Genomic DNA, 17295 nt, shown 5'->3' on the forward strand with positions numbered 1-17295 from the left:
TGGAAACAGCGGTTTCAGGCTCATTTACCACCTATTTAAATTTAAAAAGCATGCACACCCACAGATATCAGTAGCACACATATCAAAGTGCTCACAGTACAACAGTAAATGCAGCTCCTCACAAGAATGCATCACTTTAGCATGCATATTTATACATGCTTGAATTTTGCTGTGCTCTTGCAGTAGATACTTGTAGAATTACAATAGCTTGACACACACACACACACACACGCGCGCGCACTGAGAAAACCCCCACACCTCAGGGTGTATCGCTTGTCTGGGTCTCATCCTGTCTATTGGATGCGTTTTCTGAATTCTCTCCCATGCCGTAGTGTAGTAGCTCTCCTGTCTCATAGCCCAGACATTTTCCAGACATTTTTGAAAACAACAAATGAATGAGAGTGAAACACGCCGCCCCAGAGTCTCTTGTGAGCGTGCTTGACCAGGAATATTATGGCTTTTGTTCACACTAGGGTCACAAAGGAAGATTCCTGGGAATTTCTAGATCTCAAGGGGGGAAATTGCCGGATCAACTTTTCCGGAATATCAGCTCCGGAAAAGTTGAAGGAAGATTTCTTGGTGAAGCTGCATGTGTGAAAATGGGCTTAAATTCTTTCTTTCCTCTGCCCTTTATTCTTACTCTTTGCTTTCGATCAGTCACTCTCTCTACTTCCTCTGTCCGGTCTTTCTCTCCTCTCACCAAGCCCCTTGTGTCTCTCTGTTCAACTCCTCATCATCTCTCCTCTTCTCGGTACTGTTCTTCTCTCATCACTTCTCTTTTTCCTTTTCTCTTCTTTCTCCATCTGTCTTCCTCATTTCTCTGCCCCCCCCCCTTTTTGCATGTCATCTCTCTCTGTTTCTCTCTCTCTCTCTCTCTCTCTCTCTCCCATCCTTGCTGTCTCTCTCCCCTGTAAACAGTCCAAATAAAGAAAAACAAAACGCCAGTCCTACCCTCTCTCTTTCTCTCCTCTTCATCAGATATCTTACCTATTCTGCCCTCTTTCCTCTCCTTCTCCTCTCTGTTTCACTTCATCCTTCCTTCCTTCCCCATCTCTTCTTCTCGTCTGCCTTCCTTTTGATCCCCTATAACCCTTCTCCCTCTCCTCTCTCCATCCTTCCCTCCTTCCCCTCTCCTCCCCCTTGTAGCCTAAGGGACCAGATGCTTCCCCGTCCCAACCTAGGTTGCGTGCATGTGTGTGTGTGTGTGTGTGTGTGTGTTTGCTAGTGTGCTTGGCACTAGCACATTCTCTCACACACATATTTAGGCGCCAACCTTGGTCCCATGGGAGACCCTGCCTGTTTGAGTTATTTCAGAGTTCCTGGTTAAACAAGACAGCCTGAGGAATCTCTCTGTCTCTCTGTTTTCTTTCATGTCCTTACTCCTGGGTGAGCTTTGGCTGGGCTGAGGAATGGGAGACAACAAGAGAGGATTTCAAGACGGAGCAAGGATGCTGTTCGATTTTTAGACTTTGGCACTCAAACAGCATTCCTGCAGTATTTTAAAGCTCAACTAGAAACCTAATGTTGTTAAATAGCGGTATTACCCAAGTATACATATTAATTTGAGATACACTGTCAGAGATCCCTCTTTTGACTGCGCTCCCTGCACTGCTGCTGCACCCCTGAGACAAATTGTTTCTTTTTTTTTCTGTTTTCATTTGCCGAAGGATAAACGGACTGATGGGATAGATAGTTGTATGAGAGGCACAAGTTTTGGATAATATCTTGCCTTTCAATTTGGCTACATTCGAGAAAGAATTGCCTGAAGTAGCTGCTGCAGCAATGCGGCAGGCAAGATGCGTGATTGTTGAAAATGATTGCATGTATTTTGTGTGCACAACATTGTGTTGTGTTACAATATTTTATGACACTGCTATATAACTTAGTGATTCTTGTGTGTTTCTTGCAGACGGAATGTGACCTGGAAAAGGGTTTGGAGATGAGAAAGTGGGTTCTGTCTGGGATCCTGGCCAGTGAGGAGACGTACCTCAGTCACCTGGAGGCACTGCTGCTGGTGAGAATACACACACACACACACACACACACACACACACACACACACACACACATACTACACATAACCATTAGGGGTGGGCCGATTGATCAGGCAAAACAAGTATTCGGTATAGATATTGTGTATGATTGTAATCTGATTATTTTGGGCTTACATCCATGATCAGAGAAATCGCATTTGTTTTCATTTGGTCTCATCTGCGCTCATTCTACCCACTGAGGCATTTGGCAAGGAGATGGATCTGTTTTACTAGTCGGCTAACAGGCTACGAGCGACAGCACAATCAAAATCACAAATAGCTCATGATCAGGCAAAGGACATAGAGACAGGCTGATTTATAGGGAAGTAGGTACTTACATCCGACTTGGTAGAGCAGTAAGGCCCGTCCATATCACTGGTGTTTAATTTCTTTGCCCAAATGAATAAGACACAGCTGTAACCAGCTCAAACACAGCCGATCAATACAGTCTGTAGCTTATTAGAGGCCTATACTTAGAGCCTAAATCAACCAATACAATGTGCAACTATGTACTATAATTTAAAGCAACTGCATGCATAATAAATTAACTTTTAGGCCTACATGCTGCAGACAACACACAACAAACTTCAGACTCCGATCATACAATCACAAGTATTGGGGCTTATTTTATGGATATAGATGTGATTCTGACCATGATGTGATCGGCCCAACCCTAGTTCTTATCATATTTACTGATTTGCACTCTGTACACCCGCACACGAAGACGCACACCGACACATGCTGCACCTTTTAGACCTGTCATCTCCCTCCCTCTGTTTCTCTCAGCCCATGAAGCCTCTAAAGGCCGCAGCCACGACTTCCCAGCCGGTGCTGACTGTGGCCCAGATCGAGACCATCTTCTTCAAAGTGCCTGAGCTCTACGAAATCCACAAGGAGTTCTATGACGGCCTGTTGCCCCGCGTCCAGCAGTGGAGCCACCACCAGAGAGTCGGGGACCTCTTCCAGAAACAGGTGAGGCTGGGTTGCGTTGAGTGCCAGTTAACATCTGTGACAGAGCCATGTCTGTAGAAAAGGAGGAGTCGAGGGGTTGGGGGGGTTGTGGTGTGTGTGTGTGTGTGTAACCATGACAGCAGAAAAGTCCCTTGGTTCAACTGCCTGACGTTACCCTTAATCGAAGTGACAACATTGGACTCCCAAAAGAAGTTGACAGTATTTGAAAGGACACTCTGTTCACTCTGTTTCTTGACCCGTGGACCGAGACCCAAAACCAGACTGTGTGCTAGAGTGACATTGTTCCCAGTAGCATCCTTTCTTGAATGGAAAGCTTTCAGAAGCACAATCTACTCAACATAATTCAATAAACCAAAAGAAAAAATCCAGATTTGATTTTTGTAGCGATCATCTTCTTCATCATCTTGATGGCTTCCCTCAATGTGGACAAATAGAATCATCCTTTCTTCCTTTTTCCTCTCCTTCCTTCCTTCCTTCCTTTTTCTCTCTCAACAGCCTCCAGTAACTTCTGCCAAGGCTGTCAGGGCCAAATCTACACTGGGTCCATTTAATCATTTTCACAATGGGTCAATTAACCCAGAATGAATCACTTGTTTATTCTCTCCAAAATACTACTCCTCTCCCATTGGCGTCTCTCTCTCTTTCTCTCTCTCTCTCAGACTCACTTATGCACATGCACACATACGCATTGACACACACACACACACACACACACACTCACACACAGAGGGAGGTGCGGGCGTGTTTCACAATGCTGTCTTTCTGCCCCAGGCAGCTGAGACCATTGCTGCACTGTGTGCTTTGTGTCTCGAAGAAGCTGCTATAAATAGGAGCCTCTCTCTCTGGCTCTGTTTCTCTCTCTCTCTCTCTCTCTCTCTCACTCTTTCTCTCTCTCTCTCACACTCACACTCACACACACATACACACACGCTCTCACTCTCCTATTAACTTCCCTAAGCTGGCTCCTCCTGGGGCTGAGCTAAGAAATGAGTGTTTAATTTGTCTCTTTTACTGTCAGGGAAGCACGTGCCAAAATCCAATTTTTTATCAAATTGTTTATTTAACAACTGGTCTATATTATTTCTTCCCCACTAACTGATTGTCTTACCCATTTTCTTTTGTCTGGCCTCAAACAATGTGCCGATTTTTTGCCATTGGATTGTACAATACAGCCGTGAGCAGTTGCTCAGTGTTCACACTCTCCATCAGCCTCTCTCTCTTGTCTGTGTCTCTTTGTCCCTCTTCCTCTCCAACACACACACATACACGTGTTTATACATACAACCAAGTGCACTCACACATACACACACTCATACACAATCAGACACACATACACAATCTCTCCCCCATCGCCCCCCCCTCCTTCCAGACAGTAGTTAATAAGAGTCAGGAGGAGAAGACGCCGAGCCTGCAGAAAAAAAGAGAAAAAAAAATGCTACATGACAGCCATTCAGGTTGGAGGAGGAGAGGGAGGGAGAGAGAGATTAGATGAGAGTAGAGGAGGTGATAGAGGCAAGGAAGGAAGGGGGGGAGTGAAGGAGGGAGAATGAAGTGAGGAGACAGGGGAGGAGAGAGGATGAGGGCCGGGTAGGGAAGGCAAGTAGATTTAGGCTGCAGCTCTGATAGAGCTGTCTCACGGCGACTACGAAGTCTGTGTGAGGAGCAGGCGGGCTTGGGAATCGTAAAACATCAGAACAAGGGAAGAGAGAAGGAGAGAGAAAAGAGGAAGAGGCAAAGCATCAGTGACAGGTTATGAGCATGAGTGTCAGAGAGAGGTGTTTGAAGACTGAAAATAGGGATAAATCACACTCAAGTGCTTCTGCTCTTCCTACACACACTTATCCTTCATAGACAGTTTGCAAAGTGACGTTTTTTTTTATTATGTGCCCTCTTTACACCATAAAGACATCCAGGCAGAGTGAGATATTTTTGTAGCATAAACTGGAAAAAAAAATGTTAAAACTGCAAAGAGTCTGCTTCTTTTAAGGAACTGATGACCAAAGCAGGCAAAAAAGCCAAATTCTACTCATTTACACAACAAAAAAAATCTTATTCTGGTTATTCCTCACACACATATTACACAATTACGCATATGCACATTAACTTTCAGTGCCTATGTTTTTCAAGCACGTTATATATCTTCTCATCCCTATGTTAAACTGAGAAATCCAAACACCCAAGCAGTTCCCTCAGCAGTTTGTCACCCATAGCTATTTTCTGCCATGATAGATGCTACTGTACACAGTAAGCCTTTATGGTGTTGTGTGCAGCTCCTTGGAGTCGGCTGGCGGCCATTTGGGCTCTCTGTCCTACCCATAGTGAGATTGTCACGCTCTGAATGGCCTCCACTGTGGTGCAGATTGTGTGGCCCAGGGCAGGACACAGGCGCTGTGGGGACAGGATTGCAGCTTATACTGAAAATTGCTTTACTCCTTGACTTCCTCCATCTCTGGTGTGTGAGCGTGTATGTGTGTGTGTGTGTTTATTTGCTTGCGTGCATATGCATGTGCACGTGTGTGTTTTACGTGTGTAAATATATATATGTATGCATGCTTGTAGGACTTTGTGTGACTATTTTCCAGCCAGAATCGATTCACACACACACACACACCGTGACAGCAAGGATCAGTTCTTTGCTCATTTTTTACATTTTCCATCCCTTTATTGTTAATGCTAACTGTTTTTATATGCATGCACCATGAATAAAGATATTTATAAATCGGTTTTGCCATACCTCTCGGGCTCATTCAATTCCAAAAGGCATAGAAACAACTCCCAACGTCTTACTCAGTTGGTAAAGGTAATCCATCACTGTGAATGAAAAGCCAATAATCGCATTTTGCGTTTTTCTCTTCAAAATAAATCTTTCAACCAATAGCTAATGTCCTTTGCAGTTAGGACCCGCCTTCTGTCAATCACGACCCATTCAAGCCAGCGAGCAAACCAAAGCAAGACACTTCCAGCTATAGTCCGTAAAATGAAACGGAAATTAAAGCTTGATTTTACACAACTACGACTTAAAATTGCCGCTCTCTTCTTTACTGGGAGTAACTTATAATATTTAGACAGCATTTATTTCAAAATATTTACGTTGAAAAACAGCTAAGATGAGGTAAAAGCACTGGAAAATGATCTACAGTGATGTAAAACAGTAAGGGAATGCAGGAAATGAGCAAAAACGCCAATCACGCTGAAACAGTCCTTTAAAGATGTGATGTCGTCCAGTGCCATCCAGATACTATGCACATCATCAGCAGATATTCATTGACCTGTACTTACAATAGGTAATACAGTAAGTATTCTTTTTAGAAGTGTGTGTGTGTGTGTGTGTGTGTGTGTGTGCGTGAACACCCGCTAGTGGCTCTCACCGTTACACACAAAGACGTCTCTACTGTATTCTCTCCTCTCTCCTTCTTTGGCTTTTGTTCAGGAGAATTGATTGTTCTTCTGTTCGCCGTCGAGATGGATCGCAGCGCTGGCAGGCAGGCGTTTGGTGGAGTTTTATTCCGCCATCCAGCTTTCTAAATGTGCTTTTATAGCCTCCGTTACAACGATCATTAATTACTCACCCCAGCACAGTGCAGGTCCTGCTGGCTGCTATGGCAACGGCCCGGCTGCTAGGAGCACCGTGGTTACAGGCTGTTGTCGTCCCGCACAATGAAATCGGGGGGAGGACTATGGATCGGTCTCCTTCCGTTTGTTCATTGGTTCATTTGTTGGTTCATGTCTCAGACACTGCTGTTTGGATGTTGACAAAACTTAGGGGGAATGATACATCTCATGACTGCGTTGTGCCATTTTAAAATTTATACTGGCCCAAAGCGAGGCTCTACATTGTTTGTTTGTTCATCCAAGTGTCATCCATGAAATCTCAGATATCGCTGCTCAGATTTTGAAGAAACTTGTGGAATGATGCATCTCACCATCAGACCTGGGTCAAATAATTATTTGAAAGTATGTTTGGTTTAGTCAACATGAAGTACCACTTTACCTTTTAGTACAATTCTGTTTTTTTGAAAGTTATCAGTATTTTGGCTTTCAGACAACATCCTCTGATTGATTTGGCCTGGGACTCCACCCATCTGGCCCTTAAAGCAGGGTGAGACGAATGCTGCAAAACGAGAAAAAGTATTTACAAATATTTGACCCAGGTCTGCTCGCCATATTGCATTTCAGTATTTTCAAAATTACACTGAGAAGGCCAGGGAGGGGGAGGGGGGGCTACATTTGTCAATCATTTGTCCATGTGTCACACACAGTATCTCAGACACCGCTGACTGCATTTTGACAAAACACGGGGAGATGATGCGTCTCACCAGTGCTCCCAGCATTTTCACAATTATACTGATTGGCCCAATGGGGTGCTGCAATTACAGGTCAAAATAAGGTGACATATTTGTTACTGATTGGTACTGTTGCCTTGTTTTCCTGTTTGAATGATATTGGCCTCCATCTGTCAGGCTGTATGTGTCCTGTGTGTGTGTGTGTGTGTGTGTGTGTGTGTGTGTGTGTTTGGTGCGTAATCTGTGCTTTTATCAGTTTATTGAGTGCTAATGTCAAAATAAGACTATAAAACGCAGATAAATTGTCTCTTATTAAGACTGTTCTCCTCAACACTTGAGGAAAAAGGTGATTTTTTTTTATAGGGTTATGTTTCGATTAGTAGAGTTGGGTTATGGGTAGGGAAAGATTTAAGTTCAGGAATTAAATGGTGAAGGTTAAGATTAGACAGTAGTTTAGGGCAGGGATTCTCAACCTTTTTCATATCAAGGACCCCTTAAATAGTCCACATTAGAGCCACGGACCCCCATTTGATGAGATGTTGTCTCTCGAACCCAAATCTGAGAATATTTTTATTGTCAGATATGATTTTGTCCAGAATTCCATGACTATCTGTACTTTAGGTAGAGAGATGACAGTGAAACTATGATCAAAATAATCATTCTTCTACATTCTCAAATTGTGTTAACTTCTTGTAAATGAAATAATGGTGAAGTTTAACAATTTATCTATTAATTTATATTATTTGCTGGGGACCCCCTGGAACCCCCTCAAGGACCCCTGGTGGTCCCCAGACCCCACGTTGAGAACCACAGGTTTAGGGGACCCTTAAGGTGTTTGTGTTTGTCTGTATGTGTGTGTGTGTGTGTGTGTGTGTGTGTGTGTGTGTGTCTCTGACTGTCTGGCTATTTGTTGTTTTCATTTGCTGTTACCGTCATTACAACAAAGTGCTCTGTGAGAGAGCCCAGGGGAATGAAACTGTCATTTCTAATGTTTGCCAGCTATTTACGTCACTCCCCACAATATAGGAGTTTTCTCTGACTATAATAAGTACAGAGTGACAGCCAATATTACCTTAACTGTATTAATTACTTCTTTGAATCCAGGCGATGAATGGCATGCAGGACAATTTCTTCACTGAAGAGCATTTCAACACTTCTGGTCTGTCAGTTTTTGATGTTAACGTTACATCCCTCTTCTCTTCCTTTTCTCTCTCTCTCTCTCTCTCTCCCTGCATCAGGCCAGCCAGCTAGGTGTTTACCGGGCCTTTGTGGACAACTATGAGCTGGCTGTGGAGACGGCGGAGAAATGCTGCCAGGCTAACACACAGTTTGCTGAAATCTCTGAGGTGAGTGTGGGAGGGAAGGGAACTGCCAACGAGGTAGAGCAGGAATGCTAGGTTGTTTGGGGAAACTTCCGCTGTAAATGGGGGATAGGCATGAAGGCAACTGGCAGCACTTGCAGAGGAAAAAAGCACAGGGACGGTAGGAATGAGAGATTAAGATAATCACGCCCCCTTTAGTTTCTGTAAGTTTTTTCTTTTCTTTCCAAGTGGAGTCAAGGAATTTGTCTTATAGTAATATAAAACGTCTTTGTGATATGTATTCAGCAAAAAAAGTACAGGTTTTGAAGGATTTTGTACTGTTTCTTTTGTCTCCACCAATGAAGAATCAAGTGGGTTGCCTCACAGAGAAAGTGTTATTAATAAACCTTAATGACTCACTGCCTGTTTTAGACGTAGGGTGATAGGAAATAGAGTTTGGATGGACGGGGAAAGCATTTATAGTTGGGAGGGACCACAACCTCCTACTACAGTTGTAGTCACCACTGTGGACTGTACACACTCCATACAACAATGAACTACTGTTGCGCCGAGGAGTACTTAAGATTAAAATTTTGTTCTCTTTTCAGCAGTCAGGAGACACAAGAAAAGGCCCATCAACCGGCCGTTTGACTGATACAAGATTTGCGTTACAGCGTGGCGATTCAATTACACTTTACAGCGTTTGAAATATAAATCGAATGCAGTGGACATTGCAGTATCTTTGGGGGATAGCTGCAGGATAAATGCATTGTGGACCGGAGGGCTTCTTCTCCCACTATAAGTGACAGTATAGATTTCCAGCTGTGTAACTCTCCTAAAGAAAAAGCAGCACTTGCATTTCAGCCGACTTTTATAGAGAGCGACCAAACTGAGCAGTTAGGGGTTCGGTTTCTGTCTCAAGGACGAGGCTGCTGCAGGGACTTAACCTGTGATTGCTCAGTTATGGGATGTTTTTCCCACCGATGCAAGATCAGTCAGCCAGACACTCAACCTCGACATACCAGTGCAGTCAAATTGATTTGCAGTGCTAGAGTAGTATCTAAGATAAGAGCAAGTAACAGTTAACATATCAATGAATTTTCACACCTTACTTAATATTTGTTAAAGACGAGATGAAATGAAAAATGCCTTTTTAACCCTTTTAGATCACATCCCCGGTCATACTGTGCACCTATTTAACAATATGCCAAAAAAATACCAAAAATCAATTTCATTGTATTCTTATATCAAAATTCAACAAAATATGCCGTGTGCTTACGTAAGCATGCCCGTAACTAATTTCAACCAATAATATCATGACATCCACCCATCAATCAATCTTCAACTTTTAGCGCACAGAGCTAAGAGGCTAAGATTCATTAGTTAGCTAGCTAGCAACAGCATGGTACTTCGGTGTGTCTTCGGGTGTTATGACACACCCACTTTTCAACGTTCAAATCAAATTCCTCCCAACGTTATGTCCCGCCTGTCTTTCCTGTTTCACTCGGAAATACGTCACGATACGGAAGTTAGATACTCTCGAAATGCCGTTTCATCTCGACTTTAAACTTCCACAATCCTTCCTTGTATTCAACAAGCTGATCATCTGATTGGCGATCTGCCCCGTTCATGTGAAGCCTTGTTTCTCCCAGATTTCAGTTGGTAATGCAGAGTAAAAAGGATGTGTCATTTTAACACATCTGTGAGTCTTCTTTGGGACAACACACACTTGTGTTACTTTTCAACACAAGATATGTTAATAACAACACAAGTTGTTAAAATGTATTGTCATTAACATATGTTAATGATGTGTCATTAACAAATGACACATCCTTTCTAAGAGTGTACTTAAACAGTGTGATTGGCCGATCACAGATCTGATCTGATCACTGATTGAAGTGATGCATTTTATGCGTTACAGTCCCTCCTCACTGCTAGTCTCTGCCTGGCAGATGCTCAGTTGTCCCTCCATAGTTTGTTCCAAGGTAACACCAAACGGCGCTCTCTCACCTCGTATTGTCTTGCTAATGCATGTAAGCTTTGCAGCTGCAGTGGCTAATCTATGCATGAGAGAACTTAAGTTTTGGAAATGATAACAAAACATTTTGGCAAACATCATACTATGTTCTGCTACTGAAAACCAGCTAAGCTACCGGAGCCTAGCAGTATAGTAGAGTGGATCTATTCTTGTTGACAATACACTGAGTTAATGATGAGGTTAATCTAATTATCCCAGGACTGTAGTAACTTCAACACTCCTAGCTAGGTGTCGTGGGACTGTGCAGCATCTGGACGTGTTTCTAAAAACTCAGCTGGACAGTTTGGGAGAGAAAGGCATTGTTGCCCAGTCACAGGAACAACAACGAAGGAGATGATTGGCTTACAGCAGAGTGTTAAAGTACGTGTCATTAAGAACAGGAACAGTTTTTGAGAGGTGATTTTCTCACTACGGCTGCATAGAAAGAGTCTACTTTGCGTCTACTTAACAGTTTTGTTCCTCATTTATTTGCAAAACCTCCTCCTCTTATTCGCCCACGCAGCTTTCATCCTTACACCACATTTGAATTTGAATGTTCTGAACTAAACGTTTCATACAAATTCAACCGTAGGCAAAATTTGTGTGTGTGTGTGTAGATTTTTGTGTCTGTTGCATGTGTGTGTGTGGGAGCTGTGCGGTTATCAGTGATGTGGAACAGCACAGTTTAGAGCCAGAGGTTGGTTAGTGTTTTCTCTTCTTCTTGCTCCAAGAGCCCTCAGCCTGTTCTTATTCTCACCCCAGAGCAGGGAAATATGCTCAGTCTTACCTATTCACAGATAAGCCATGACAGCTTAATATATTTATACATTTATCCTGTCCCCAAACTCAGGTTTCCAACATCCTCAAGGGCCCAGAGCAGTTGTTTTTGATCTTAACCATAAGGGACCAACATTTTAAAAGCATTTATTATAATGACCCAAGCCTTATTTTGGAGGCTGTTGTGTAGGCTAATATAACAAAATTGACCCTGTTTTTGGACGACTAATCTACTCTATGGTGACTTATTTAGCCAATTTTACAGGGAATTAGGAAAGTTTGAGCAGCATTACAGTCCCCACCAAATATTCAGAGACCTCTTTTATTGTTCCAGCAGATCCAGATCCAGTTTTTGAAAACCTGTAGGCTCGGCCCACCTTGACTGAGACAGGCTCATTTCAGATACAAGGTTACATAACTACAACAATTAACTATGTAAACTGTGTGTTCAGGATGTTCAAAGAAAAGACCTGGCTTTGGGGGAAGTATTTAAATGATGAACTGTAAAACAGAGCAAATATACAAAATGCTTTATTGATTAGCATTAGCCTAGTGGAATAAGAGTCATGCAAGGTTATTAAACATACATGCAATCTTCATGGTTGAGGTTTCGGGGGCCTTGTTTTGTACATTTTGTATATTTTTATAAGCATTTGGCGATTTCTGTTGAATCCTCAGTCTTTTATGAGGCTACTAGTTAGCACTGAGGCTGCTGTCTAGATGCAAGACAGGGAATCCATCATCGCGGGTTGTTAATGGCCTATGTAATGATGCATGACTCTGAGCCATCTGAGCAAGATGGTGGGGAGAGAAAACTGCTGAGGATGGCATAATTAATTGAGAACTGGACGACCATAACTATAGCTACAGTGAGGATAATAACCCAAGGGCCTGCTCACACCGCTTAACCATACTGGACTGTGCTGTGCTGGTCAGGTTGACCATCTACTGTGCAGGTTAGAGCTGTGCAGTGTGAACAGGAATTATCTGGACCAGCAGTGTTCGATAACAGATCAGACTACTGGTGGGAAATTGTTCTCTGTACTTGCTAACTAGAACCAAACTAGTCAGCAGTTATATCTGTTCCAGCCTGAAGTTTAATAAGGTACACAGGTACTGTATGTGCAGAATAGCCTCCTCTTTTACTGGTTATTGAGTATACATAATACTTAATAATACGTAATTTCACCTGCCTTCTCTCCCCATACAGAACCTGAAGGTGAGGAGCACCAAGGACTCTAAGGACCAGTCTGTCAAGAACTCTCTAGAGAGTAAGTCGCCTTATGTTGTGTTTTCCTTGAACCATTAGACCATAACTGGACCATAATTACTTAATTAATTAAGTATTGTCTAGTTGTGTAATTGTTTGCCTGGATCTTAATACCAACTGTACCACAGGAAATGACTTGGAAGCACAGGGAGTTATTTGAGGAGGGGTCGCATCCCCCTGGTTCACACAAATTGGGACATACATCCCTTTATTTTAGGGGGAATTTGTCAGAATACAATTTTTCACACATTGTACTTTTTTAATTAATGTAATGCTTTTGGAAAAAAATGTGACCTGCTTCTCACTGGGATAATTTTTTTTCATATATTAAAATGATTTAATTCTGTCTGTAATAATGTACACAATGTGCATACTAGTGTGAGATGTGCTTTAAAGCTCAAAGGACTTGAAGTATTTACTTCATTATAGTACTTCAGTGACATAAACATAGTAACTCAGGTCCATTTCTCTCTTATTCACAGCTTTGCTGTATAAACCAGTGGACAGAGTGACGCGCAGCACGCTGGTGCTTCATGTGAGTATGAGTGAGCAGTGATGCATTGACTCTTCTACATTTTCCCTGTTTTTCCTTTGTTTTGTTTTCGTTTTCGTTTTTTTTCAGGATAAAAATGTTATCGGTTTATATTTCAGTATTCCTTACAAATCCTGTGTGTCACCAACTCCATTTTAAATTTTATCTTTAGACTTTTTAGTTTAAGTTTCCATAAAAGGGTCAAAAATAAATACAGTTTTAATCGTGAACACTAGATATGTGCTAGTATCTGAGTCTTATTATATGCTTATGGGATGTGTGTGTATGTCTTTACAAAGTTTTGGATGTTTTGGAATTTCTAAGAGAGAGAGGGGCTAAGAAATGTTTGGTTTTGTCATTGGCCTCCAATGGAAAAGACGGTGACTGAATTGTTTATGCAACAAAGAACTAAAAAACAGGAGCATGCTTGAATGTACAATATCTTTAATGCCAATACATGCTTAATACTCGGATATGTTTGTTTGTGTGTCTATATGCTCTTGCATCCTACCAGTTCTTAATCTATACCTGTGTGTGTGTGTGTGTGTGTGGGTGTGTGGGTGTGTGGGTGTGTGTGTGTTGTAGGACCTGCTCAAACACACACCCTCCAGCCACCCGGACCACCCCCTGCTGCAGGACGCCTTGCGGATCTCCCAGAACTTCCTGTCCAGCATCAACGAGGAGACCACGCCCCGACGCCAGTCTATGACTGTCAAGAAGGGAGAGGTGAGGAATGTGTGTGTGTGTGCGTGAGTCATATTACATATTTGTCTACATTTGTATTTTGCCTGTATTTGTGTAGCAATCTGTAAGGATGTCAGCTATCACTTGCGGTCAGAAAACACACTTTGCATTTCACTTATTTGACTTATTTGGATATTTTCTGACTTTGCAACTTTGAACCCAACACTAATAACCGAAGTCATGAACGCTGCCCTGTAAATGACCTCCAAGTCATCGCCAAATGAGTGTACGGCTGAATGGGGGTTCACCAATCTACAGCCCACAGCAGAATCCATGCCCTTATATGGTAATAACAGGATCGCCTGGTTGAGGCCGTTTGGGAGCTTCACTGTTTGCTCTCTCTCTAGTGGTTTGCCATGCCTCCATCACCCCTGACTCACACACACACACACACACACAAATACACACACAACCCACCCCCCACTGTCACTCTCATCCCTGGAGATGACTTGTCGCACATGAATGGATGTCTCTTGATTGATAGCTTGCGTGACACTGCCGTACATAATGCCTTGTAATGAGCCACTAGTCCGCTCTGACTGGCAGATTCCAAGTTAATTATTCATAAATGGAGGGTGGGAGGGGGGAGCAGGGGGGGGGGGGGGCGAGCGGAGGGGCTGTGTCGGCTCCTCCCTCTGCTCACAGGGGGTCATTACCGCATCCTCGCCATACGCGCACACACACACACACACACACACACACACACACACACATAATGTATTCTCTCACTCTGTGCCATTTGCTCTCCCTCTTGCTCTTACTCTCTTTTGCTTTTTAACATACACACCCAGACGCGCACACACACACGCACACACACACACACACATCCTGCCCCACCTCCTATCCCCACAGGCCCCATTTTCAGCCCAGTCTGTCCAGACCTCCACACCAATCATCAAATATTGATAATAGATACATGAAAGCAGCACATGGAAATCAATGGGGCTCATTATATTGCACCTTACCATAGAGAGTCTATGAATATGCTTGAGGCTTTTGTCTGCATTTTATCCCGTGAGCTGCAACATGTAACACGCCTATCATCAATGATTACTTTTACTCGGAGAAGTGAGATGCAGATTTGCATCTGATGATGAGCTCTCCGATTCTTTCAAATATCTGTCCTTAAATCAAGCGGTTGCCTCTGTTTGAGCATATGATATGGTAATAACTGAACCATTTCTAGCAGAAACAGTGTGGTTTTAATTACGTAGTAGCCAGTGCCTGGGTTCAATCCCCCGTGTCAGCAAACCTCCACCCAGCTGAAGTGTCCTTGAAACCTCCTCCATACCTGAACCTCTGCTCTGACCTGCCTGTGGAGCTGGGGGAAGCGATATCCATCCATATTACAATTATAATGTCGACAGCTAAACATTTTCTGTGTCGGGAGATGTCCAAGGCGAGACTCAGGACGTCGTTAACAACGATGGCAGAACTTAGTAAATGAGGAGCCCTCGTTTCTTTGTGCTGTGTCCATGTTATCAAGTGGCGATCAAACTTAATCTCAGGACTCCCAAACTTTCAACACAGTTTTTCTCACAGCCAGCAGTGCTTTCGCAGGATTTGCATAGGCAAATCTGTCCAGATTTAATCCATTTGTAGATTACTATTTGAGTAGCTGATAGTGATTCATACACAGCAAATTTTCCAGTATTTATAAGTGTTGATTTTTAGTTTAGTTTTGAGTATTTGGAGTTGTTTGTCCACTCATAGAGCTGATATGGCTCTGGGGCGGCTGTTCAAACCTATCAGAAGTGTTAAATTAATACTAATGGGTGTGTGGACTTATATAAACAGTGTTAATTTGACAGAGTTAAAGTTTGCTGTGTACAGCCTAGCTACAGTGCAGAGGATGAGGAATGCTTTGGCAACATGACTTGGCAGAAAACTTTTGATACTAATTTCCCTGGAGAAATTTGGGGGCCTAGTTTAATCTGTGACTCAGTCTTTCAGTCGACCCTGACCCAGTCTTTCGTGGTCCCTTTGATTGGTAAAATGCTGTTTAGAGGAGGCGAGAAAGATGAAATGGTGCAAGTGATAGATGAGGAAGAGGATTGCAAGGCTTATTTACAGTATGAACAGCAACTAGAAATCTCTATTGTTCCACGGAGCAGTGCAGGAATGAGGGGGCGCCGAACCCTCATTCTTTCCTTCCGTGACTATACATTAGCAAATAACCTGTAGTTTGTTCAGTGGAGGCATGCAGGAGCAGAGCAGTACAAGTGGCCCCCAGGGGCGCTGGCCCGGCCAGATGGGGGGACAAACAGAAGCTGCTTAATTAAAATGCAAATGAGGGCGCTGCCTGAATCTGAATTCATCTCCTTTCTCTGCTTTGTTTGCCTTTGGGAAAGATATGCTCCTGATGTGAGTGTGTGTGTCATTATGTACCATAGTAGAGATGCACATACACACATACACATGCACGACTTTAATCTCTCTCTCTCTTCTTTATTTCTCTCTCTTTCTCTGTCTCCCTCTCTCTCTTATCTTTCGTCACACAAACACACTCGCTTACACACACACATACACAACAACAGAACATAAAGACGCATTAAAACACAGGCACACTCACACACATACATACAAATTACACAAACCCAGACTGCATGTGCACACTCATGCAATACGATGCACATCACACACATACAGCACACACACACACACCCCTGTAAGCGGCTGTGTGTGGACGCCGAGAGAGCACAGAAGCCCCTCCAAGCATGTACTCTAAATATAGATGTAGATCTTTTGTAAATTCATGCGATTACCCACACACACGTACACAGCGAGGCTCTTCCAGGAGTCGGTCAATATTTAATCGGCGTTCTGTGCTGTCAGCGCGCTCGGCCTGGCGTCGCTCTCTTTCTACAGTGGAGCTGATGTTCCAGTCAGCTATTATGAGAGATGGACAAAGTCATATTTCTCCTAGTGGCTGTCCGGTATTCTGAAAATGTCATCTGATGCGCTGAGACAGCTTGTTTGTTAAGGATGTCTTTTCCCCAGTAGGACAGAAAAGCAGCAGCATAAGCGTATTTTTAAATTTATCAGATTATTCTCTTAGGGAAAGTAGATCCCAGAGAGCCTTGACTGGAATATTTGTCCGTATCCAAAGGTAAAACAATGGGACTTATTTGATTGAGCGTAAAACACAGTATCTACACACATTCAGCCGGTGTCTGTCAAATCATTCAGTCAGTGTGAAATGAATAAAAATCATGAGAATAGCAGTATTTATTGTGTGCGTACCCATTATTTTTCTTTAGTCAAGTTTATCTACTGTTCTGAAATGAAGAGGAATATTCATACGCTCTTAATTATGATTTGATTTAGTCTAAATGCCCAATCCAGTCATTAAGGATTTGTAATGAC

General features: G+C 42.9%; 1 protein-coding gene across 9 annotated transcripts in view; it reads left to right on the top strand.

Annotated features, from left to right (window-relative positions):
* bcr (BCR activator of RhoGEF and GTPase) overlaps positions 1–17295 on the top strand; it is a 108215-nt gene that overhangs the window by 63145 nt on the left and 27775 nt on the right. For all 9 annotated transcript variants that reach the window (XM_071905158.2, XM_071905150.2, XM_071905156.2 and 6 more), the window contains 6 exons: positions 1910–2014; positions 2820–3005; positions 8527–8634; positions 12594–12654; positions 13136–13188; positions 13771–13911. In XM_071905158.2, the coding sequence (XP_071761259.1) occupies positions 1910–2014; positions 2820–3005; positions 8527–8634; positions 12594–12654; positions 13136–13188; positions 13771–13911 (654 nt within the window). The remainder of the gene's footprint in view (positions 1–1909; positions 2015–2819; positions 3006–8526; positions 8635–12593; positions 12655–13135; positions 13189–13770; positions 13912–17295) is intronic.

Source organism: Centroberyx gerrardi, chromosome 2, assembly GCF_048128805.1.
Source record: "Centroberyx gerrardi isolate f3 chromosome 2, fCenGer3.hap1.cur.20231027, whole genome shotgun sequence".
In the NCBI taxonomy this organism is placed as follows: domain Eukaryota; kingdom Metazoa; phylum Chordata; class Actinopteri; order Beryciformes; family Berycidae; genus Centroberyx; species Centroberyx gerrardi.